The sequence below is a fragment of the Vulpes lagopus genome, chromosome 21, assembly GCF_018345385.1.
Source record: "Vulpes lagopus strain Blue_001 chromosome 21, ASM1834538v1, whole genome shotgun sequence".
In the NCBI taxonomy this organism is placed as follows: Eukaryota; Metazoa; Chordata; class Mammalia; order Carnivora; family Canidae; genus Vulpes; species Vulpes lagopus.
The window spans coordinates 40,772,294-40,790,848 of NC_054844.1; the positions used below are offsets into that span (position 1 = coordinate 40,772,294).

The 18,555-nt window shown below is 47.7% G+C and overlaps 1 protein-coding gene across 8 annotated transcripts in view; it reads right to left on the reverse strand.

Annotated features, from left to right (window-relative positions):
- Positions 1-17,938: 17,938 nt before the first annotated feature.
- The window catches only part of NCKAP5L (NCK associated protein 5 like), a 29,723-nt gene continuing 29,106 nt past the window's right edge, over positions 17,939-18,555 (reverse strand). For all 8 annotated transcript variants that reach the window (XM_041735963.1, XM_041735966.1, XM_041735959.1 and 5 more), the window contains one exon: positions 17,939-18,517. In XM_041735963.1, the coding sequence (XP_041591897.1) occupies positions 18,302-18,517 (216 nt within the window). In that variant the 3' untranslated portion in view covers positions 17,939-18,301. The remainder of the gene's footprint in view (positions 18,518-18,555) is intronic.

Below are 18,555 nucleotides of genomic sequence, written 5' to 3' on the forward strand. Positions count from 1 at the left end.
ATGAGAAAGGCCTCATAATCTACTCATTCTGCAAGTGGTTTTGGTCACCCACTGTGGCCAGGCTCTATTCTAGGTGATAAAAGTCATCTGTGAAAAATCAAAACTGCTTGTTCAGACTTTATGAGATTGAAACCAGTTTGCATTACAATGCAGTTACTCCATTTGGGCAGCCCTCTGGCTGCCGTGTTCACTGTGGACGCAGCGCTCCCTCTTAGGATTTGACTGTTAGCCTGACTGGTCCGGGTTACTCCCAGTAGAACTCTTGGATTCCACATAGCTCCTTCCCGGCTAACATTAGCCACTTTCCCCCCGACCTGGGAAGTGTGCCTTAAACTCTTAACCTTTTCTCTCGTGGTGGCTTTGAAAAAGTCCAGTCTTAGAGACTAAAGCCCTTCTGTTGGGGGGGTGTGGTCTTCATCTACCAGGCACAGCATAGCGCTTACAACAAATCAGGCACTGCAAGGTGCTTTCCGTGTTTTGTTTCATACTCCCTGTAGCCTGAGAGGGTGATGTAATCACTACATCCGATCTGTAACTTCTGAGGTCATGCCAGCAGGCGGTGGCAAATCTGTGTCCAGAAAACCCTAGCACACCGTCTCCGGAGCTCCTGTTCAGGGTTGCTCTGCGTAGGCTCCGTAATGTTGTGTTAGCACCTCCTGGCCGGTGACATCCTCGTCCTCCTGGTCAGGGCTCCAGCCGGCTGAGTGGGGAAGGAAAGGTGTGGTGGTCTGAGCAAAACCTCCCACACCCCAGATCTTAGTAACAGGGACAGTGGGCTCCCTTTTAGCCCTCCCTCAGCGAGCCTGCCAAATAGAAATTAAACAAGAGACTAACGCACAGCAGCTCAGTCTGTACCTAGCAGACATGCAGGCCTGAAGTAGGGTGAAGAAAGCCCTGGTAGGGACAGAAGTGGAAGGATCTTCTGCAATGGGAAGAGCTAGTCTGTCCTGCCTAACCAGGTGACCAGATGGGGGCATCCACTAGGCACCAGGCCATGCGCTCCGTACTGGGGGGAAAGACTGATAAGGCAATGACTGCCTTTTAGTCCTTCCTGGCGGAGCAGCGCAGGAGAGCTGCATGGAGACATTAAGGTGCTCACATGGGTGTAGGCACAGTGGCCATAGACGATAGTGGGAGACAGCCCTGCCTGGTGGTTTAGGACAAAGTGTTGTGGAGAGGACACCCAAGAGAGCTGAAGCTCCAAGATCAAGTTAAAGTGAGACACACGATGAGGTTAAGATAGGTGTGGGAGCATCAAAACATAGGTTTTGCTGGGTTTTAAAGTTTAAGGAGAGGGATCCCTGGGTGGCGCAGCGGTTTAGCACCTGCCTTTGGCCCAGGGCGCGATCCTGGAGACCCGGGATCGAATCCCACATCAGGCTCCCGGTGCATGGAGCCTGCTTCTCCCTCTGCCTGTGTCTCTGCCTCTCTCTCTCTCTGTGACTATCATAAATAAATAAAAAATTTAAAAAAAAATAAAAAATAAAGTTTAAGGAGAGCGGCAGGAAGTAGGAGGGAGTGGGAAATAGGGAAAAAGTAACAGGACCAGGCTTGTCCGTGCTTAGTAACTGGCTTTGTCCTGAGGGCAACCGAGCCCGGGGCAGGACTTTGAGTGAGGGAATGGTCATATTTGCATTTTTACATCTCAGATGACTGGAGGATGGACCAGGAAGGATGCCCCTGAAAGGCAGAGACACTCTAACATCCAGATTGTGGCCTTTCTCATTTGCCGCTAAAAAGAACCAGAGCTCCATTGGGAAATGGTGCCGAGAGGTGTGTGTAGATATGCTAGATGAACCTGGAACATGATGTTATTTATGGCAGAAAGTCAACAAGCTGTCAAGAATGGTGTAACTCATAAGGACGCAGGCTCCTGGCTGAAGATGGGATCATTTGAGCATCAACAGGAATTACAAGTATGATGCAATGAAAAATGTTTTAAATCTGTAAGGTCAGTATTTTATTGGTCACTTTGAAGGGTGCTAGTACTTGTTAACAAAGGGAAGGAAACAAGCATTTATCTTTCCTGTATTAACAGTACTTCAGGGTAATCAAAAAGTAAGTGGAAGTTTGTAGGAATATTCTAGCTGGTGGGTGGGAGGGGTGGGGTAACTGGGTGACGGGCACTGAGGAGGGCACTTGATGGGAGGAGCACTGGGTGTTACACTATATGTTGGCAAATTAAACTTCAATAAAAACAAAAAAAAATTCCAGCTAATAGATGATGGAATTATAGGGTTAATTTGTTCCTATTTTGTAAACCTCTAATGAAATAATGAAGCAAGGTAATGACAACAGTCACAATATCCTAAGAGACAACCTGACGTCATGTGCCCCCTGCTGGAAGTCAACAATACTTTCTTGCAAAAGAAAAAAAAAGTCCAAATCATATTAAGTTCTAGATCTAAGTACCAGTTTACAGGAAAGACATGAATCTGAGGACTGTGTTCAAATGACATCATGAGGATGCAAGCAGCAAAAACCAGTAAATGTAAAACTAAAGACAATCTGGATTCTTAAAAAAAAAAAAAAAAGACAAATGACAAAATGAAAAAACAAAAGAAAGGAACCTAGATATTAAGAGCCATATCAACAAAATGCAAGCATGGATCCTGATTCAAATAAGCCAGCTATCAAAAACAAACAAACAAACAAACAAAAAAAACAAATAAGCCAGCTATCAATGGAGACAACTGGGATAATTTGAACCTGTGGTTAACCATTCTCTAGGACGACCCTCTAAAATCCTAGCCTCCTGGTATTTACACCCTCTCACAATAAGGCGGGCTGGCATGTGTGTGACCCACACATGGGTCATGAAAGGTCTTGGAGCTTCCTCCTTGGATCCCTGGTTCGCTTGCCCTGGGGGAAGCCAGGCAAGGTTCTAGGGCCATTCAAGCTGCCGTGTGGAGAACCCTTGTGGAGAGGACTGGAGCCCCTTGCCAACAGCCAGCACCCACTTGCCAGCCAGTGTCGATGAGCCGCATGGAAAGCAGATCCTCCAGTACCTGTCGGACTTGCAGGTGACTGGCATCTCATGAGACTCCGATCCAGAACCAGCTAGATCATCTGCTCTCAGGTTTCCAACCCATAGAAAGTATGAGCAACAGGAGATGCCTGAGTGGCTCAGTGGTTGAGCAGCTGCCTTCAGCTCAGGCTGTGATCCCGGGATCTTGGGATCTTGGGATGGAGTCCCACATCGGGTTCCTCGTAGGGAGCTTGCTTCTTCCTCTGCCTATGTCTCTGCCTCTCTCTCTCTCTCTCTCTCGCTGTCTCTCATGAATAAATAAATAAAATCTTAAAAAACTATGAGCAACAATAAGTGTTTATTATTGTTTTAAACCACTAAATTACACAGCAGTGGATAACATACAAATAGTGATTAGTTGATGATTTAAAGAATATTTAGGGGATCCCTGAGTGGCTCAGCAGTTTAGCGCCTCCCTTTGGCCCAGGGCGCGATCCTGGAGTCCTGGGATCGAGTCCCGCATTGGGCTCCCGGCATGGAGCCTGCTTCTCCCTCCTGTGTCTCTGCCTCTCTCTCTCTCTATGTCTATCATAAATAATAAATAAATAAACAAACAAACAAATAAATCTTTAAAAAATAAAGAATATTTAATGCATAAGTGAAGAATGTTATTGTGATTGTTATTTGAGTGTTGTTTCAGAGCATACTGAAGTATTTACAGATGCATTAAGATGCTGAGATTTGCTTCAAAATAATGCAGTTAGGTGGCAGCAGGCAGGGGGCGGTATAGATGAAGTGAATGGTCATGAGTTTATACTGGTTGTAGCAATGGACATACTCATAGTCCTCTTGTCTACTTTTTGTATTGTTGAAATTTGCTATAATAAAACATTATTAAAAATAAAACATTATGAAAAAAAGGTACTTACGGTAGTCTTCACAAGAGAAAAGATGGCTGCAATAGAGCAGTAGTTATAAGGGTTGTAGAAAAGATGATGGAAGCAAAATATTCAGAAAGCAAATGTTTAGGCCTTAATGATTGAACAGACCTGGGGAGGTGAGAAAGGAGAATCAAGGGTGACTCTGGGATCTGGATAGACCTACTGGACGCTTGCCAGCTGTGCAAGCTTGGACGAGTTACTCAGCATCTCTATGCTCATTTTCCCTCTCCCTCTGCTTCTCCCCAACCCCTCAAATAAATAAAAAGTCAACAACAACAACAACAACCCAGTACTACCTAAAGGATTAAGTTAATTAAAATACATGAAGCACTTAGAACAGTATTGAGCACATAGTAAACCCTCTAAGTGTTAGCGCTTCCACTGGGGCGGCCCAGGACTCCCGTGGGATGGTGGTTTTGGCTTTGGACATATTGAGAGTACAGTGGTGAGGGACTTTCATGAAGCTGTCAACAGGCATTTGCATCCCAATCTGAAGTTCAGGAGGGAAGCTGGAGATAGAGATGTGGATGATTTGATACATCTTATTTTATCTTATTTTTTATTTTTTAAATTTTTATTTCAACTCAGTTAAAATATAATGTATTACTGGTTTCAGAGGTAGAGTTCAGTGATTCATCAGTCTTACATAACACCCAGTGCTCATTATATCACGTGCCCTCCATAACGTTCATCACCCTGTGTCACTCTGTCCCCCCGCCCCCCTCCCCTCCAGCAACCTTCAGTTTGTTTACTATGATTAAGAGTCTCTTATGATTTCTCTCCCTCTCTGATTTTATCTTATTTGTTTTCCCCTCCCTTCCCCCATGATCTTCTGTTTTGTTTTTTAAATTCCACATGAGTGAGGTCATATGATAACTGTCTTTCTCTGATTGACTTATTTTGCTTAGCATAATACCCTCTAGATCATCCAGGTCGTTGCAAATGGTAAGATTTCACTTTTTTTGATGGCTGAGTAGTAGTCCATGGTGTGTGTGTGTGTGTGTGTGTGTGTGTGTGTGTGTACATACATATACACCACATCTTCTTTATCCATTCATCTGTCAATGGACATCTGGGCTCTCTCCATGGTTTGACTATTGTGGACATTGCTGCTATAATAATCATTGGGGTGCAGGTGCCCCTTTGGATCACTACATTTGTATCTTTGGGGTAAATCCCTAGTAGTGCAATTGCTGGGTCATGGGGTAGCTCTATTTTCAACTTTTTGAGGAATCTCCATACTGCAACCTCCAGAGTGGCTGCACCAGCTTGCATTCCCACCAGCAGAGTAAGAGGGTTCCCCTTTCTCTGCATCCTCGCCAACATCTGTCATTTCCTGACTTGTTCATTTTATCCATTCTGGTTGTGGTGTGAAGTAGCATCTCATTGTGGTTTTGATTTGTATTTCCCTGATGATTTGGCACATTTTAAAACCTTAAGAGTGAGTCAGCCCTTTGGACAGACACTTCACCAAAGAAGATATACAAATGGCAATAAACACATGAAACAATGTTAAATATAATTAGATATTAGGCAAATAAGAACTAAAGCAACAATGAAATATACCTACTAGAATTGACTAAATTTTTTTTAAAAAATCGTGATAATACCAACTACTGGTAAAAATGTGGAGCAACTAGAGCCCTCATACTTTGCCAGTGGTAAAGTAAAATGGTACAACTCCTGGAAAACAATTTGGCAGTTTCATATAAAATTAAGTACCATCCAACCCAGCAATTGCACAGTTTATCCTAGAAAAGTAAAAATGTGTGTTCAAACAAAATCTTGTACATGAATGTTTGGAGAAGCATTATTGGTAATAACCAAAATCTGGAACAATCCAAATATTCTTCAACAGGCAAATGGATAAACTAACTGTGGTCCATCCAGACAATGGAATGCTCCTCTGCAGTAAAATGGACTAAGCCATAGCTATATACAGCCACCTGGATGGATCTCAAGGCATTATTTTATGAAGAATGATTGAGCCCAACAGAACCCCAGGAAACTCGTATTTTTTTTAAAGATTTTTATTTATTTATTCATGAGAGACACAGAGAGAGGCAGAGACACAGGCAGAGGGAGAAGCAGGCTCCATGCAGGGAGCCTGACGTGGGACTTGTTCCCGGGACTCCAGGATCATGCCCTGGGCCAAAGGCAGACGTTAAACCGCTGAGCCACCCAGGGATCCCCAGGAACCTCATATTTAAGGAGCATATGGAAACCTAGTCCCTTGCTCTCTAACACAACACGTGCTGCCTAGGTTTGGGCCCTACTGAATCTTGCCTGGGCTAGTGCTCCAGCCTCCTTACTGGCCTCAGCCCCTCGCCTTGGGTCTCTCCAGTCCACATTGCACACTATTTCTAGATGGATCTTCCTTTTATTTTTTTTTTAAAACATTTTTTAAAAATCTTTATTTATTTATGATAGTCACAGAGAGAGAGAGAGAGAGAGAGGCAGAGACACAGGCAGAGGGAGAAGCAGGCTCCATGCACCGGGAGCCCGACGTGGGATTCGATCCCGGGTCTCCAGGATCGCGCCCTGGGCCAAAGGCAGGCGCCAAACCGCTGCACCACCCAGGGATCCCTAGATGGATCTTCCTGATAGTAAACACTGAACTTCTGGTTGTTTTTTTTTTTAAGATTTTATTCATTTATTCATGAGAGACTCACAGAAAGAGGCAGAGACACAGGCAGAGGGAGAAGCAGGCTCCCTGTGGGGAGCTGATGCGGGTCTCAATCCCAGGACCCCCGGATCACGCCCTGAGCCGAAGGCAGATGTTCAACCTCTGAGCCACCCAGGTGTCCAACTCTGAATTTTTCAATAGCACATTTTTGCTATCAGGCTAGAATCCAAACTCCCCCTTTATACAGCTTACCTCTGTCCTCTCATTTTTCAATGCTCCAGCCATTATGAACTCATCTTTATGCTATAGAATGTTCCATTTGGTCCCTCACTGCGAGGCTTTGGAATTTAAATTTCTTTCTTTCTTTCTTTCTTTCTTTCTTTCTTTCTTTCTTTCTTTCTTTCTTTCGATTGTATTGATCTATTTGACAGAGAGTGAGAGCACAAGCAGGGGGAGAGGGAGAAGCAGGCTCCCCACTGAGCAGGGAACCTCATGCAGGGTTCGATCCCAAGACCCCCCGGAATCATGATCTGAGTTCAAGGCAGACGCTTCACCGACTGAGCCACCCAGGCACCCCGGCATTTCAATTTTTCGGCCTAGAGCTCTTACCCAACCCTCTGGGTGTGACTCAGTCACCGCCACCCTGCTGGTCTAGGTCTTGCTAGCACCTCATCTAGGAAGACTGGCCTAGAGCCCCTTCGGTGGCCTCGGGAGCGCAGGGGTGCCCCCCATCACAGCACTAGCCACGTTCCCCTGGGATCAGCCACGGACTGTTTGGCACCAACCACTAGCACTGAGTCCCGAGGGAAGGGACCTGTCATCACATTCGCCTCTGGGCCCCCGGAGTCTAGCTGGGTGCTTCACACCCACCGAGTGTCCAACAAATGTTTGTTGTCTAAACAACGGCGTGGGTGGATGAGGAAGGAGTGAGCGGGGAGGTCCAAGTGCCCACATTCATAATCTCTAGTCGGGTAACCCTGGGAGGGCACCCTGCATTCCCCCTTCTCTCCACTGGGTGACAGTTGAGGCCCGCAAACCTCTCAGATGGGTGCTGCTGCCGTTGCACCCCCTGGTGGCCACACATTTTCCAGCTGTTCTATTGGAAATGATTTTTTTTGTATCAAGAATCGCAAAGAAAAGATGTGGTAAATTTAAATTAGGGAAAAATGACTCCTTGGATGCTCCTAGCCTGTGGGCTTCTACATGAGTGGGTGACGGAAGCTAGATTTCCTGCTGGCTTTTGCCACCTTGGGTCCCCCTGGGTGGCCCTACTGCCCAGACTCTTCCCTGCCCTTCACTCTACCGCGAGGCCCTCCCTGCCTTCATCAGAGCTCTGTCTCCAGTTGTCCCTCCCTGCACACCCATGTCACCTCGGGTACTTCACTGTCCTGTGGATGACCCTTCACCCTCCAGCTCCCCGGTTCCCTGCAGTGACTTCCCTTCTGCCTCATTTCGGCCAGTGGCCCCGGATGTGAAAGTCCACCCTTCCGCTCTCAGGCCGCAGCCACACATGGATCCGGCCCCCACTTCCCCTGCTTCTCCCCTCCGCTGTGCTGGCACCCACCCGCAGCCCTGCCCCTTCACCCCTGCTCCTCCCAGCAGCCCCTGCCTCCCTGACCTGCTCTCAAATGCGCACCCTGGAGGCTTCGGCCTTGGCCTAGTTACTTGAGCGCTCTGAGCCTCACGCCCTCACACTGAAGTGGGGATGACCACACGCAGGCCTGAAAGAGTGTGGGGTGGAAACCGAGTCCCTACGGGTGAGCACTTAGAACAGGCCTGGCACAGCCTACCTGGTGTCTGCTCCCAGGGGTTATCAGCATCGTTCAAGCGGGAGCCCCTGGTGGTTGGCCACACCGGCCACCTCGGACTCCCTCATCAGCAAACCGGCCCTTGCACTAATCCCATCATCTTCCTTCTCCAGACTTAGCGCCAGGCCTCTTGTCTCACCCGGTAAGACAAGAAACAGCAACCAGAGAGCTCCACGGCCCCTGGAGTGCTGCCACTTCAGCCTCTGCCGGCTCCAGGCCCATTCGGAAAGCCTTGACTTGTCCTCAGCTCGGTCCCTCCGCTCTGTCGGCAGTGGCCGTTCCACACCTTCACCACGCTCCCCATCCACGTGCTGTGGAAGTCTAAAGGCCCAAAGGGGTCCCACTGATTGGGGTGAGTGGATAAACACGACCACAATATTGTGTAGTTTCCCACCGACGTGTGATGGCCCCTCACCCCCCATCACCCCCCTCTGATCCTCACAGCCCTGCATGTTCCCTACTCTGCTCCCATCTCCTGAAACGCCTCCAGCGGACCCTCCGGAGTCGCTGCTCCTCATCTGCAAGCTCCCTCTGGACACAGTCTCTGTGAAGAGCACCCCTCCCTTCCTGCCTCTTCCTGAGGACGCTGCTTCTTTCCCTCAGCTCGTGTGTCACCAGCCCAGAAGGTGTGCAGCCGCCACCCTTCAGCTCTACTTTCAGGCCCTTCTTCTTCCCTAAAGTCCCTCAGCTTTAAATCTCCTGTTGACATACGGTACTGCTCACTCTACCTCCCCTTTCCGCTCACCTACCAATCCCTGGGTTACTTCTCATTTCTGGAAGGCTTTAGCTCCTGCCCCATGCATTCCTTCTGATGCTAATCCTGTCCACATTCTCAGAGATTCCAACATCCACACGGACAGTTCCATGATCTCTTCTCTTCCAGTGACCTTGCCCTTTACCCTGTCTGAACCACTCACTCCCATGGTCATTCCTGGTCCTTGTCATCACCGACAACTGCAATCCCTCTCTATTAGTGTCCCAGAGCTGCTGTAACAAAGCACCACCCACTGGGCAGTTTGAACAACAGAATGTTATTGCCTCACGTTTCTGGAGGCTGCAAGTCCGAGATCAAGGTGTTGGCTGGGTTGGTTCCTTCTTGGAGACCATGAGGGAGCATCTGTTCCCTTCAGACCTCTTCCCTAACTTCTGGTGGTTTGCTGACAATCGTCATTTGGCATTCCTTGGCCTGTAGACACATCACCATAATCTCTGCCTGCATCTTCACATGGTCTCTCCCTGTGTCCCTATCTGTCCTTATGCCTTATTTTCTGCTTTTTGACACTGGTCATACTGGATTAGGGCCCATCCACATGACTTGTTTGAACTGGATTACCTCTGTAAGGCCTCCATTTCCAAATAAGGTCATGTTCTGAGGTACAGGATGGCACAATTTAACCCATAATACCTCCTATAAATTCAATCCCATGCATCCCACCCACCAATCACCACCTCATTTCTTCCCAACTCATTCCCTCTAGTACCCTATTTCCAATGTTCCTTTGATCCCACCATGACCTACAGGTCACTGATCATCCCCCTCTACCCCACCATGCCTCTCTCCTTTATCATTCTCTCTTCCCTCTTTAACCAATGGAAAGCCCACAGCTTCTCTCTCCTCTATGGTAGTCATTTCATAAATTGTCAGCCCTGGCTAGCCTATTCTGTACTTAACATGGCAGGAGAAAAACCCCAACACGTTTGTGTTAATAAGTCTCACTTTAGGGACGCCTGGGTGGCACAGTGGTTGAGCATCTGCCTTTGGCTCAGGTCATGATCCTAGTCTTGGGATCGAGTCCCGCATTGGGCTCCTCACAGGGAGCCTGCTTCTCCCTCTGCCTGGGTCTCTGCCTCTCTCAGTGTGTCTCTCATGAATAAATAAATAAAATGTTTTTTTAAAAAGTCTCACTCTAAGGGGTACCTGGGAGGCACAGTCAGTTGAGTGTTTGACTCTTGGTTTCTGCTTGGGTGGTGATCTTGGGGTGGTGGGATCCGGCCTGGGTTGGACTCTGCACTCAGCATGGAGTCTGCTTGGGACACTCTTCCTCTCTCTCTCTGTGCCCCTCCCCACTGTGTTCACACTCTCTCTAAAATAAATAAATAAAACTTTAAAAAAATAAGTCTCACTTTAAACTCCTAATCACCTCAAGTGGATGCTTCATGCTACTTGGGAGCTCAATACATTCCCTAGTGTATGTACACTCTTGATCTTCTAGATGACTACTCATATTATCTCCCCTCTTCTCAAATCTCCAACACCTTGTTTTCCCATCCTTCCTCTTAGCTAATGACTTTGATTATTTCCTTGAAATAAAGCAATCACAAGAGTACTTCTATAAGCAGACACTCAATTGCCTTGTGCCTGCCTCACTCCTGTACCTGTAGATTCTGCTTAGGGCCACACATGCCCTGGAGCCCAACAGTTCCCTTTTCTCTCTCCTGGAATCATCAAATTTTCTCTATTTTACCTTTCCCCCCCATAAGTATGAGAAAATGCCTTAATTTCTTAAGAAATTAGATTAGGGGATCCCTGGGTGGCTCAGCGGTTCAGCGCCTGCCTTTGGCCCGGGGCGTGATCCTGGAGTTCTGGGATCGAGTCCCATATCAGGCTCCCTGCATGGAGCCTGCTTCTCCCTCTGCCTGTATCTCTGCTTCTCACTCACTCTCTCTCTCTCTCTCTTTCTATCATGAATAAATAAATAAATATCTTTAAAAAAGAAATTAGATTAGGATGTCCTAAGAAATCCTCTCTTAGGTGGACACCTGGATGGCTCAGTGGTTGAGCATCTGCCTTTGGCTCAGGGCGTGATCCCACGGTCCTGAGATCTAGTCCCACATTGGGCTCCCTGCAGGAAGCCTGCTTCTCCCTCTGCCTATGTCTCTGCCTCTGTTTCTCCATCTCTCAGGAATAAATAAATAAAATCTTAAAAAAAAAAAAGAAAAAAGAAATCCTCTCTTAGGGCCTAGGAGGAGCAACTCTCCAATAGCAATGAGCATACCCAGCCTCCAGATCTTGGTTTCTAAATATCAAACCCCAGTAAAGGGCTCTTTGGAGAAATGGCTGATTCCAGGGTTGGGTTTAAGGAAAGTCCAAGATGAACTTTGAGCATGTCATGCCAGAAAGTACATCCTCAAAGAATGATGGAGGTTTGTCAAAGAGATGGAAGCCAACTTGAAGGGCCTCCTACTGGCCAAATCATGGACAATTTGAGCACCAAAGTAAATCATGATAGTAATAGATTACAAACCATTGAATAAAATGGGAAGTCATATAAGCAAATGAGTAAGTAGAAAGTTTGATGAAAATGAAACATTAAAAAAAAAGAAAATGAAACATTTACACAGTTTCAAAGTACCCCCCATGTTCTTATTAATTATAAAGGGAAAATTATAATTTTGCAATTATAATGCATAATGAAGTCCAGTAAACATCAACTTAAGTAATGAAAATGAACATCCTTAGTAATGAGGTAAATGGCAATTATGGCCTGTAAAGTTAAAAAATGTCAAGGTCTCAAAAGTCAAGGACAGTTTGGGGGCACCTGGGTAGCTCAGTCGATTAAGCATCCAAATCTTGATGTCTGCTCAGGTCATGATTTCAGGGTTGTGAGATTGAACCCCATGTCAGGCTCCCTGCTGGGAGTGGAGCCTGCTTGGGATTCCCTCTCTCCTCTGCCCTCTGCCCCTCCCTCACCTCCCTTTCTTAAAAAAAAGAAAAAAAGAAAAAAAAGAAAAAGTCAAGGACAGATTGAAGAATTGCTCCAGTTTGAAGGACACTAAAGAAATGTCTAAAAGCAAGGTGCGACTTTTTTTTTAAATTTTATTTATTTATTCATTTAGAGAGAGCGAGAGAGAGGCAGAGACACAGGCAGAGGGAGGAGCAGGCCCCATGCAGGAGCCCAATGCAGGACTCGATCTCGGGTCTCCAGGATCACGCTCTGGGCTGCAGGCGGCACTAAACCGCTGCACCACCGGGGCTGCCCAAGGTGTGACTTTTGAACTGGCTATAAATGACATTATTTGGACAACTGGTAAAACTTGGATGTGGTTCCAGGGACTGGATTGTCATTATATGTTATTCCTGATTTTGGTGATGGTATGGGGCTTTATAAGAGAATGCTCTTATTTGTAGAAAATCTATAGTCAGGTATTGGGTGATGGAACATCAAGTTGGCAGCTTTCAGCAGGCTAGGAGAAGAAAGGTTTTGTACTGTTCATGAAACAGTTATGTAAGTTTGAAATAGTTTCAAAATAAGACTTAAAAAAATAGTAAAGATTGCATTTCTTGACCCCACTCTCCCCTCCTGTTCTCTACTCCACTACTTCTTAGAAGAGTCATCTACACTCCAATCCTTTCTTTCCCCTTTTTTCTTAAACCACTTCAAACAGCTTTCGTTACCACTGATGTTCTCGCTAAGGTCACCAGTGACTACTGTATTGCTAAGTTGAAGAAACAATTTTCAATCCTTATCTTGACAGACACATCAGCAGAATTTGACACTGATTAATCTTTCTTGAAACATTTTCTGTATTTATATTCCAGGCCCCCACATCCTGTTGGTATTTTTTTTTTTTTTTTCAGTCTCCTCTGTGATCTCTCCTCATTTCCTCTGACCTCTGAAGAAATGAGGGATCCCTTGATTCTGGACTCAGACCTTTCCTCTTCTTACTGCTTTGTTGAGTTTATTCAGTCCCCTGGCTTTAAATAACATCCATATGTTGATGACTTACTAATTTATATCTCTAGCTTAGGCTTCTTTTCTAAACTGTGGACTTCTATAACCAATTGCTTACTCCACATTTTCCATTGGATGTTGTCCAATAGCCATCTCAAATTTAACATGGCCAACACTTAACTCCTGATCTTCCCTCCCCCAAGTCTGCTCTATTTACTCTCCCCCTTATCGGTTAATGGCAACTTCTCCCTACCAATTGCTCCAAAACCCCTGGAGTTACCCTTGGCTCTTCATTTTCTTCACATCAATTACATTAGCAAATTTTATTGTCTACTGTACCCCTACCCTGGAACAGGTCACCACCATCTGTCATTGGAGTTACCCAAGAGGCCCCCTTACTGGTCCGCTTCCATACTCTCCAGTTTATTCTTTATCACTCTCTGTTGACTCCCCATTTCACTCTGAGTAAAAGTCAAAGTCCCTAGCATTGGGCCACAAGACTCTACATGGTCACTTACTGACCAAGTTGGCTGAGAATAAAAGTTTAATAATACTGAATGATGTAGGGGCACCTGGGTGGCTCAGTCGGTCAAGCATCTGCCTTTGGCTCAGGTTATGATCTCAGAGGGGAGTCTGCTTCTCCTTCTCCCCCCTGCCCCTCCCCCCACTCATGCTGTCTCTCTCAAATAAATATATAAAATCTTAAAAAAATACCAAATGATGTAGAAGATAGTCCCACTTATACAGTGTTAGTGAAATGCAATTTGTTAATATCTATAAAATATTTAAATTAAGCATATGCTGTGACCTAGCAATTCCATTGGTAAAAATTTATCTTGTGAAAATACACAAGTGGCCAGACACACATATGCTATGTTCACTGCAGCATTATTTGTCATGGCAACACAAATTAACATGGCACATCCATACAATGGAAGACCACATATGGTAATGGAAATTCATAGGCTTTGGAAAGATCTCCAAGATATATTGTTAAATGCTAAAAGAGGGGCACCTGGGTGGCTCAGCAGTTGAGCATCTGCCTTTGGCTCAGGGTGTGATCCCAGGGTCCTGGCATCAAGTCCCACATCGGGCTCCCCACAGGGAGCCTGCTTCTCCCTCTGCCTGTGTCTCTGCCTCTCTCTGTGTCTCTCATGAATAAATAAAATCTTTTTAAAAAATGTTACAAGAAGTAGATTGGTTGGGAACTGTGGAATAATCTCATAGTTTAGTAAAAGGTCAACATAAACATGCTCTGTGCGTGCATTTAAAACATGATTTGCAAAGGTTACCGATCAACTTGGGCTATGTCTGCAGAGTGAGGGTGGGAGCTGGAGTACAAAAAAGATGCGTCTTCCTATTCATTTTCAATTACTTTTTTTAAAAAAGAGAAAATACGTGTTTTTTTGAAGATTTTATTTTATTTATTTATTTTTTTTAATTTATTTATTCTTGAGAGATAGAAGGAGAGACAGAGCTAGAGACACAGGCAGAGACACAGGCAGAGGGAGAAGCAGGCTCCATGCACCGGGAGCCCGACGTGGGATTCGATCCCGGGTCCCCAGGATCGCGCCCTGGGCCAAAGGCAGGCGCCAAACCGCTGCGCCACCCAGGGATCCCTTTTTGAAGATTTTAAAGAAAAAAATGCACTTTTATAATTTGTATGTCTTTAATAATTATAAAGATTTTATTTTTTTAATTTAAAAAATATTTTATTTATTTACTCATGAGAGACACACAGAGAGAGGCAGAGACACAGGCAGAGGGAGAAGCAGGCTTCGTGCAAGAAGCCTGATGTGGGACTCGATCCCGGATCCCGAGATCACACCCTGAACCGAAGTCTGAGGCTTAGCCGCTGAGCCACCCAGATGTCCCGATTATAAAGATTTTTAAATGTTCATTCCCGTCCCAAGATCAGAGAAATGCTCACCTGTATTTACTTCAAATTCATGTGTCTTTAAAAAATATATATGTTTGAATTAACTCACACACAGGATTAAAGAATGGGTGTGTATATCTAGAGTTAGCTGCAGAGCATGACTGTTTCTTTCTTAAAACCTTTTTTTGATAAAGAAAACAAAACATACTATTTGTAGAAAATCTAGCAATAAAAACTCTTGGCAACCCAGAGAAAACCCGTTAATATTTTAGGACATTTCCTGTAAAAGGCAGGGTGTCCAGTGATGTGGAACCTGAAACCTTCTCAGTCTTTTGCTGATGCCTTGATGCCATTTAGAGGGGTTAAGGGGGGGCGGGGGCTGGCAGTTTTGCCTTGCTTTGTTTGGAAAGTTCAGCAGAAGGGGTCGTACACGATGGTGAGGCAAACGTCACCCATTGTTCATGGGAAAATAGTGAGGTCACCTTAATGCTGCAAGCAGATGTTGCAAACTTGAGATGTGAAGCATTCTGGCATAGGGAAGATCAAATAGTCTCTTAGTCAAACCCTTCCTTCAAGTACAAGGAGAAACTAGCTCCCCAGGAGTGTCTTGAACTCACTGGCATGTCCCCCCTTCACAGAATTACTTCAGATGGAGGGTGCACACAGTTCTGTGGGCTGTGAGAGGGCTCATCTGGGCCCACGACCCCTTAGCAGGACACAGGCGGGGGTGGGGGAGCGGATTTAGGAATGAGAGCCGCCTACCTGCTCCAGCAGTCCGTAGGGCAGGGCAAGCCCCAAGGAACCAGGTGTGGCTGATGCTGCTGGCCCACATTGCCCCAGGGCCCAAGGTGACACTGCATTTTTTAAAAAAATATTTTATTTATGAGAGAGAGAGAGAGAGAGAGGCAGAGACACAGGCAGAGGGAGAAGCAGACTCCATGCCGGGAGCCCAATGTGGGACTCGATCCCAGGACCCAGGGATCACGACCTGAGCCAAAGGCTGATGCTTAACCGCCAAGCAATCCAGGCACCCCGACACTTTGCATTTGCAAACCCTGCAGAACAGAACCGGACCCTGGTGACAGAAACACGATGGACCATTCAGTCTCAGCTTGCCAGAGGTGGAGTCCAGAGTCAAAGCGACCTCGCCAAACTCTTTTCCCGGAAAGGACATAGGGTAAATATCCTGCAGGCGAACAATTCTGTGCTAGCAAGGAAATGAGGTAATACATCAAGGTTCCAGCAGAGAAAGGCTCTTGAAACCCCAGAAATAAAAAGTGAGGAGGACTTAGCCTTGGGAATCGCCCTTGTGGCAGGAGGCAGGTTAGCAGTTTGGCAATATCATATCATACTTGAGCCCATGAGAGCGGAAGGGACAGTGGGATAGCACCTGGGAGGGGAAGACGGAGGTGCGAAAATGGGATTCGGACATTTAAAGGAAACCAAGATATCTGGTGTGACCCTTCTCTAAGTCTTTTCAATTTCTTCCACGACATGCAACCAAGGGAAATTGGTGGGAGAGAGAGAGCCAGCCTGAAGGAAGAAGAGAGCTAAGGACAAAAGTGGTCCGGTGCAACCTCCCAATCTTCCCTCCATTGATAAGGAAAACCAAGGCCCAGAGAAAGGATGCACCTTTCCCGCAAAACCAGACTCAATGGCTAAGACTCTTGACTTCCAGTCTAGTGCTCTCAAGCCCTGCCCATCAGGAGTGATCCGCAGGCCAAAAAGGAGGGAGGCGATTAATGTCCTTCCAGAACAAAACAAAGCTACACACTCGAAAAGGAATCACTCTCGTCAGGCTCCGTCACTTCTCGGCCTTAGGAAACCATTGAATGTTTCCAAGCCTTGACGTCCTCATCCCTGAGAGGAGGCTCTGGTGGGCATTAGGGATCGGGAGGCTGGGGGCGCAGTAGAGATTTATTTTAAGGGGGCAGTTCTTCTATGGCTCTCTGGAGCATTCCAGCTGGAGACCCCACTGCAAGGCGCTAGTATAAAGGGAAGCCCTGACCCCCTCCTGACCCCCACCTTCCTTAGGCTGCCCAGAGCAAGGAAGGCGGCCAGTGGTATCACCGACGTGTGAATGGGCCCAGCTCTACTCCCTGCCAGGCACCCCGACCTCAGCTCTGCAAGCCTGTGGTGCCAACGCAGACCATGCTCACCATAGGGCCTCCCATCCCCGTGATGAACTGTCCAGAATCCCATCCCCAAGGCCAGGGGTGTCGAGTACATGCTGCCCAGGGGGCCTTCAGATTATACGTCGTGGGGAGAGGCTAAGTGCTAGGTCAGGTGGGCATTCTAGACAAGTCACCCCACATCTGGCAACCTGGGCAGGAAGGAAGCCTTCCCAGACCCAACCTGGCCCGCCAGCGTATGATGGTCTGGCTGCACCCTGGTTTACCTTCAGGTAATGCACAGCTCCACGCCCAATGGGAAATCCGAGGGCTTAGGCCACAGCCACCCCATGGCCTTTTTGTGCCGTGTGGGGAGGACAAAATAACTCCTAGAAGCCTAGACCCTTCCGCACAGCCTCATTCTTGGCCTCTCTTTCCTGAATTAAGAATTTCAGAGCACGGGAGGAACTTCTGGTTGAGATCTGAGGTAGAAATAGGGGCAAAAAGATCTGGGGGGAAAGCCCAATGTCTGAGGAGGGCTAAGAAGGTGGCAACAGGAGGCTACTTTATCTACATGTCAGCCCCCAAAGCTTGCTTTGCACATCCTACTGGCCCCCTCCCCGCCCAGTGTGTACAGGAGTTGGAGTGCACGCCCAGGGCCACCTTCCCCCCAGGCTGCCGGCCTTCCGCCCTACCCAAGGGGCATCCCCAACCCCGGGTGCCATTCCAGGCCTGAGCAGCCCCACCTCCCCGACCCCCACCCAGTTACCTTTTAAGGTGGGGCTGCCTCACAAGGGCACCTAAGGCAAAGTCTAAGGTCCTGGGGTCCCTGGCCCTGGTGCCCATGCAGCCTCCACCCACCTGTCCATCCCCGAGTCCTCCCCCCAGAAAACAAAAAAAAAACAAAAAAAAAAACGGGAGTCCAGGCCAGGGAGGGGCCTCCACATTTTATTAGGAAGAGGGCAGAAGCAGAGGCTGGAAGCAGAGCAGCCGAGTTCTTAAGGACAGATAAATTAACCGCAGTGCGGGGATGGGGGTGGGTGGGGACTCGTCCAGGCGCTTTAATATAAAAAAACAACAAAAAGACAGACAGACGGACCCCAAAGACGCGGGGCGGGGGAGGGCAGCACCATCCAGACGGCGGGGGGCCAGGGCAGACAGGGAGAGAAGGCAGCGCGGCCCTTCGCCCCCACTCCAGCGCCCCGGGGGGGCGGGCGGAGCTGGCACAGCTGGCACAGCTGGAGGGCGGAGCCCAGCACCTCGGACGGCACAGCCGGGCGGGTCCCTGCCCAGCCTCAGCCCTGACTCCCGCAGGACGACAGCGAGTCGTAGAGGGAGTCGCTCAGAGACTCGGAGGTCTCCAGGCCCGGGGGACCCCCGCTGGCCCCTCGCCCGTCCTCGCCCACGTCCGAAGTGCTGGGCGTGCGGCTGCCCCCGAAGGCGGGGCCCTGGGGCGGCGGGGCCGGGCGGCTGGTGGGCTCCAGGCTCCGCTTGCGATCCACGGGCAGGGCCTGGGCGGGGAAGGGGGAGCTCAGGAGGCTGCAGGGCC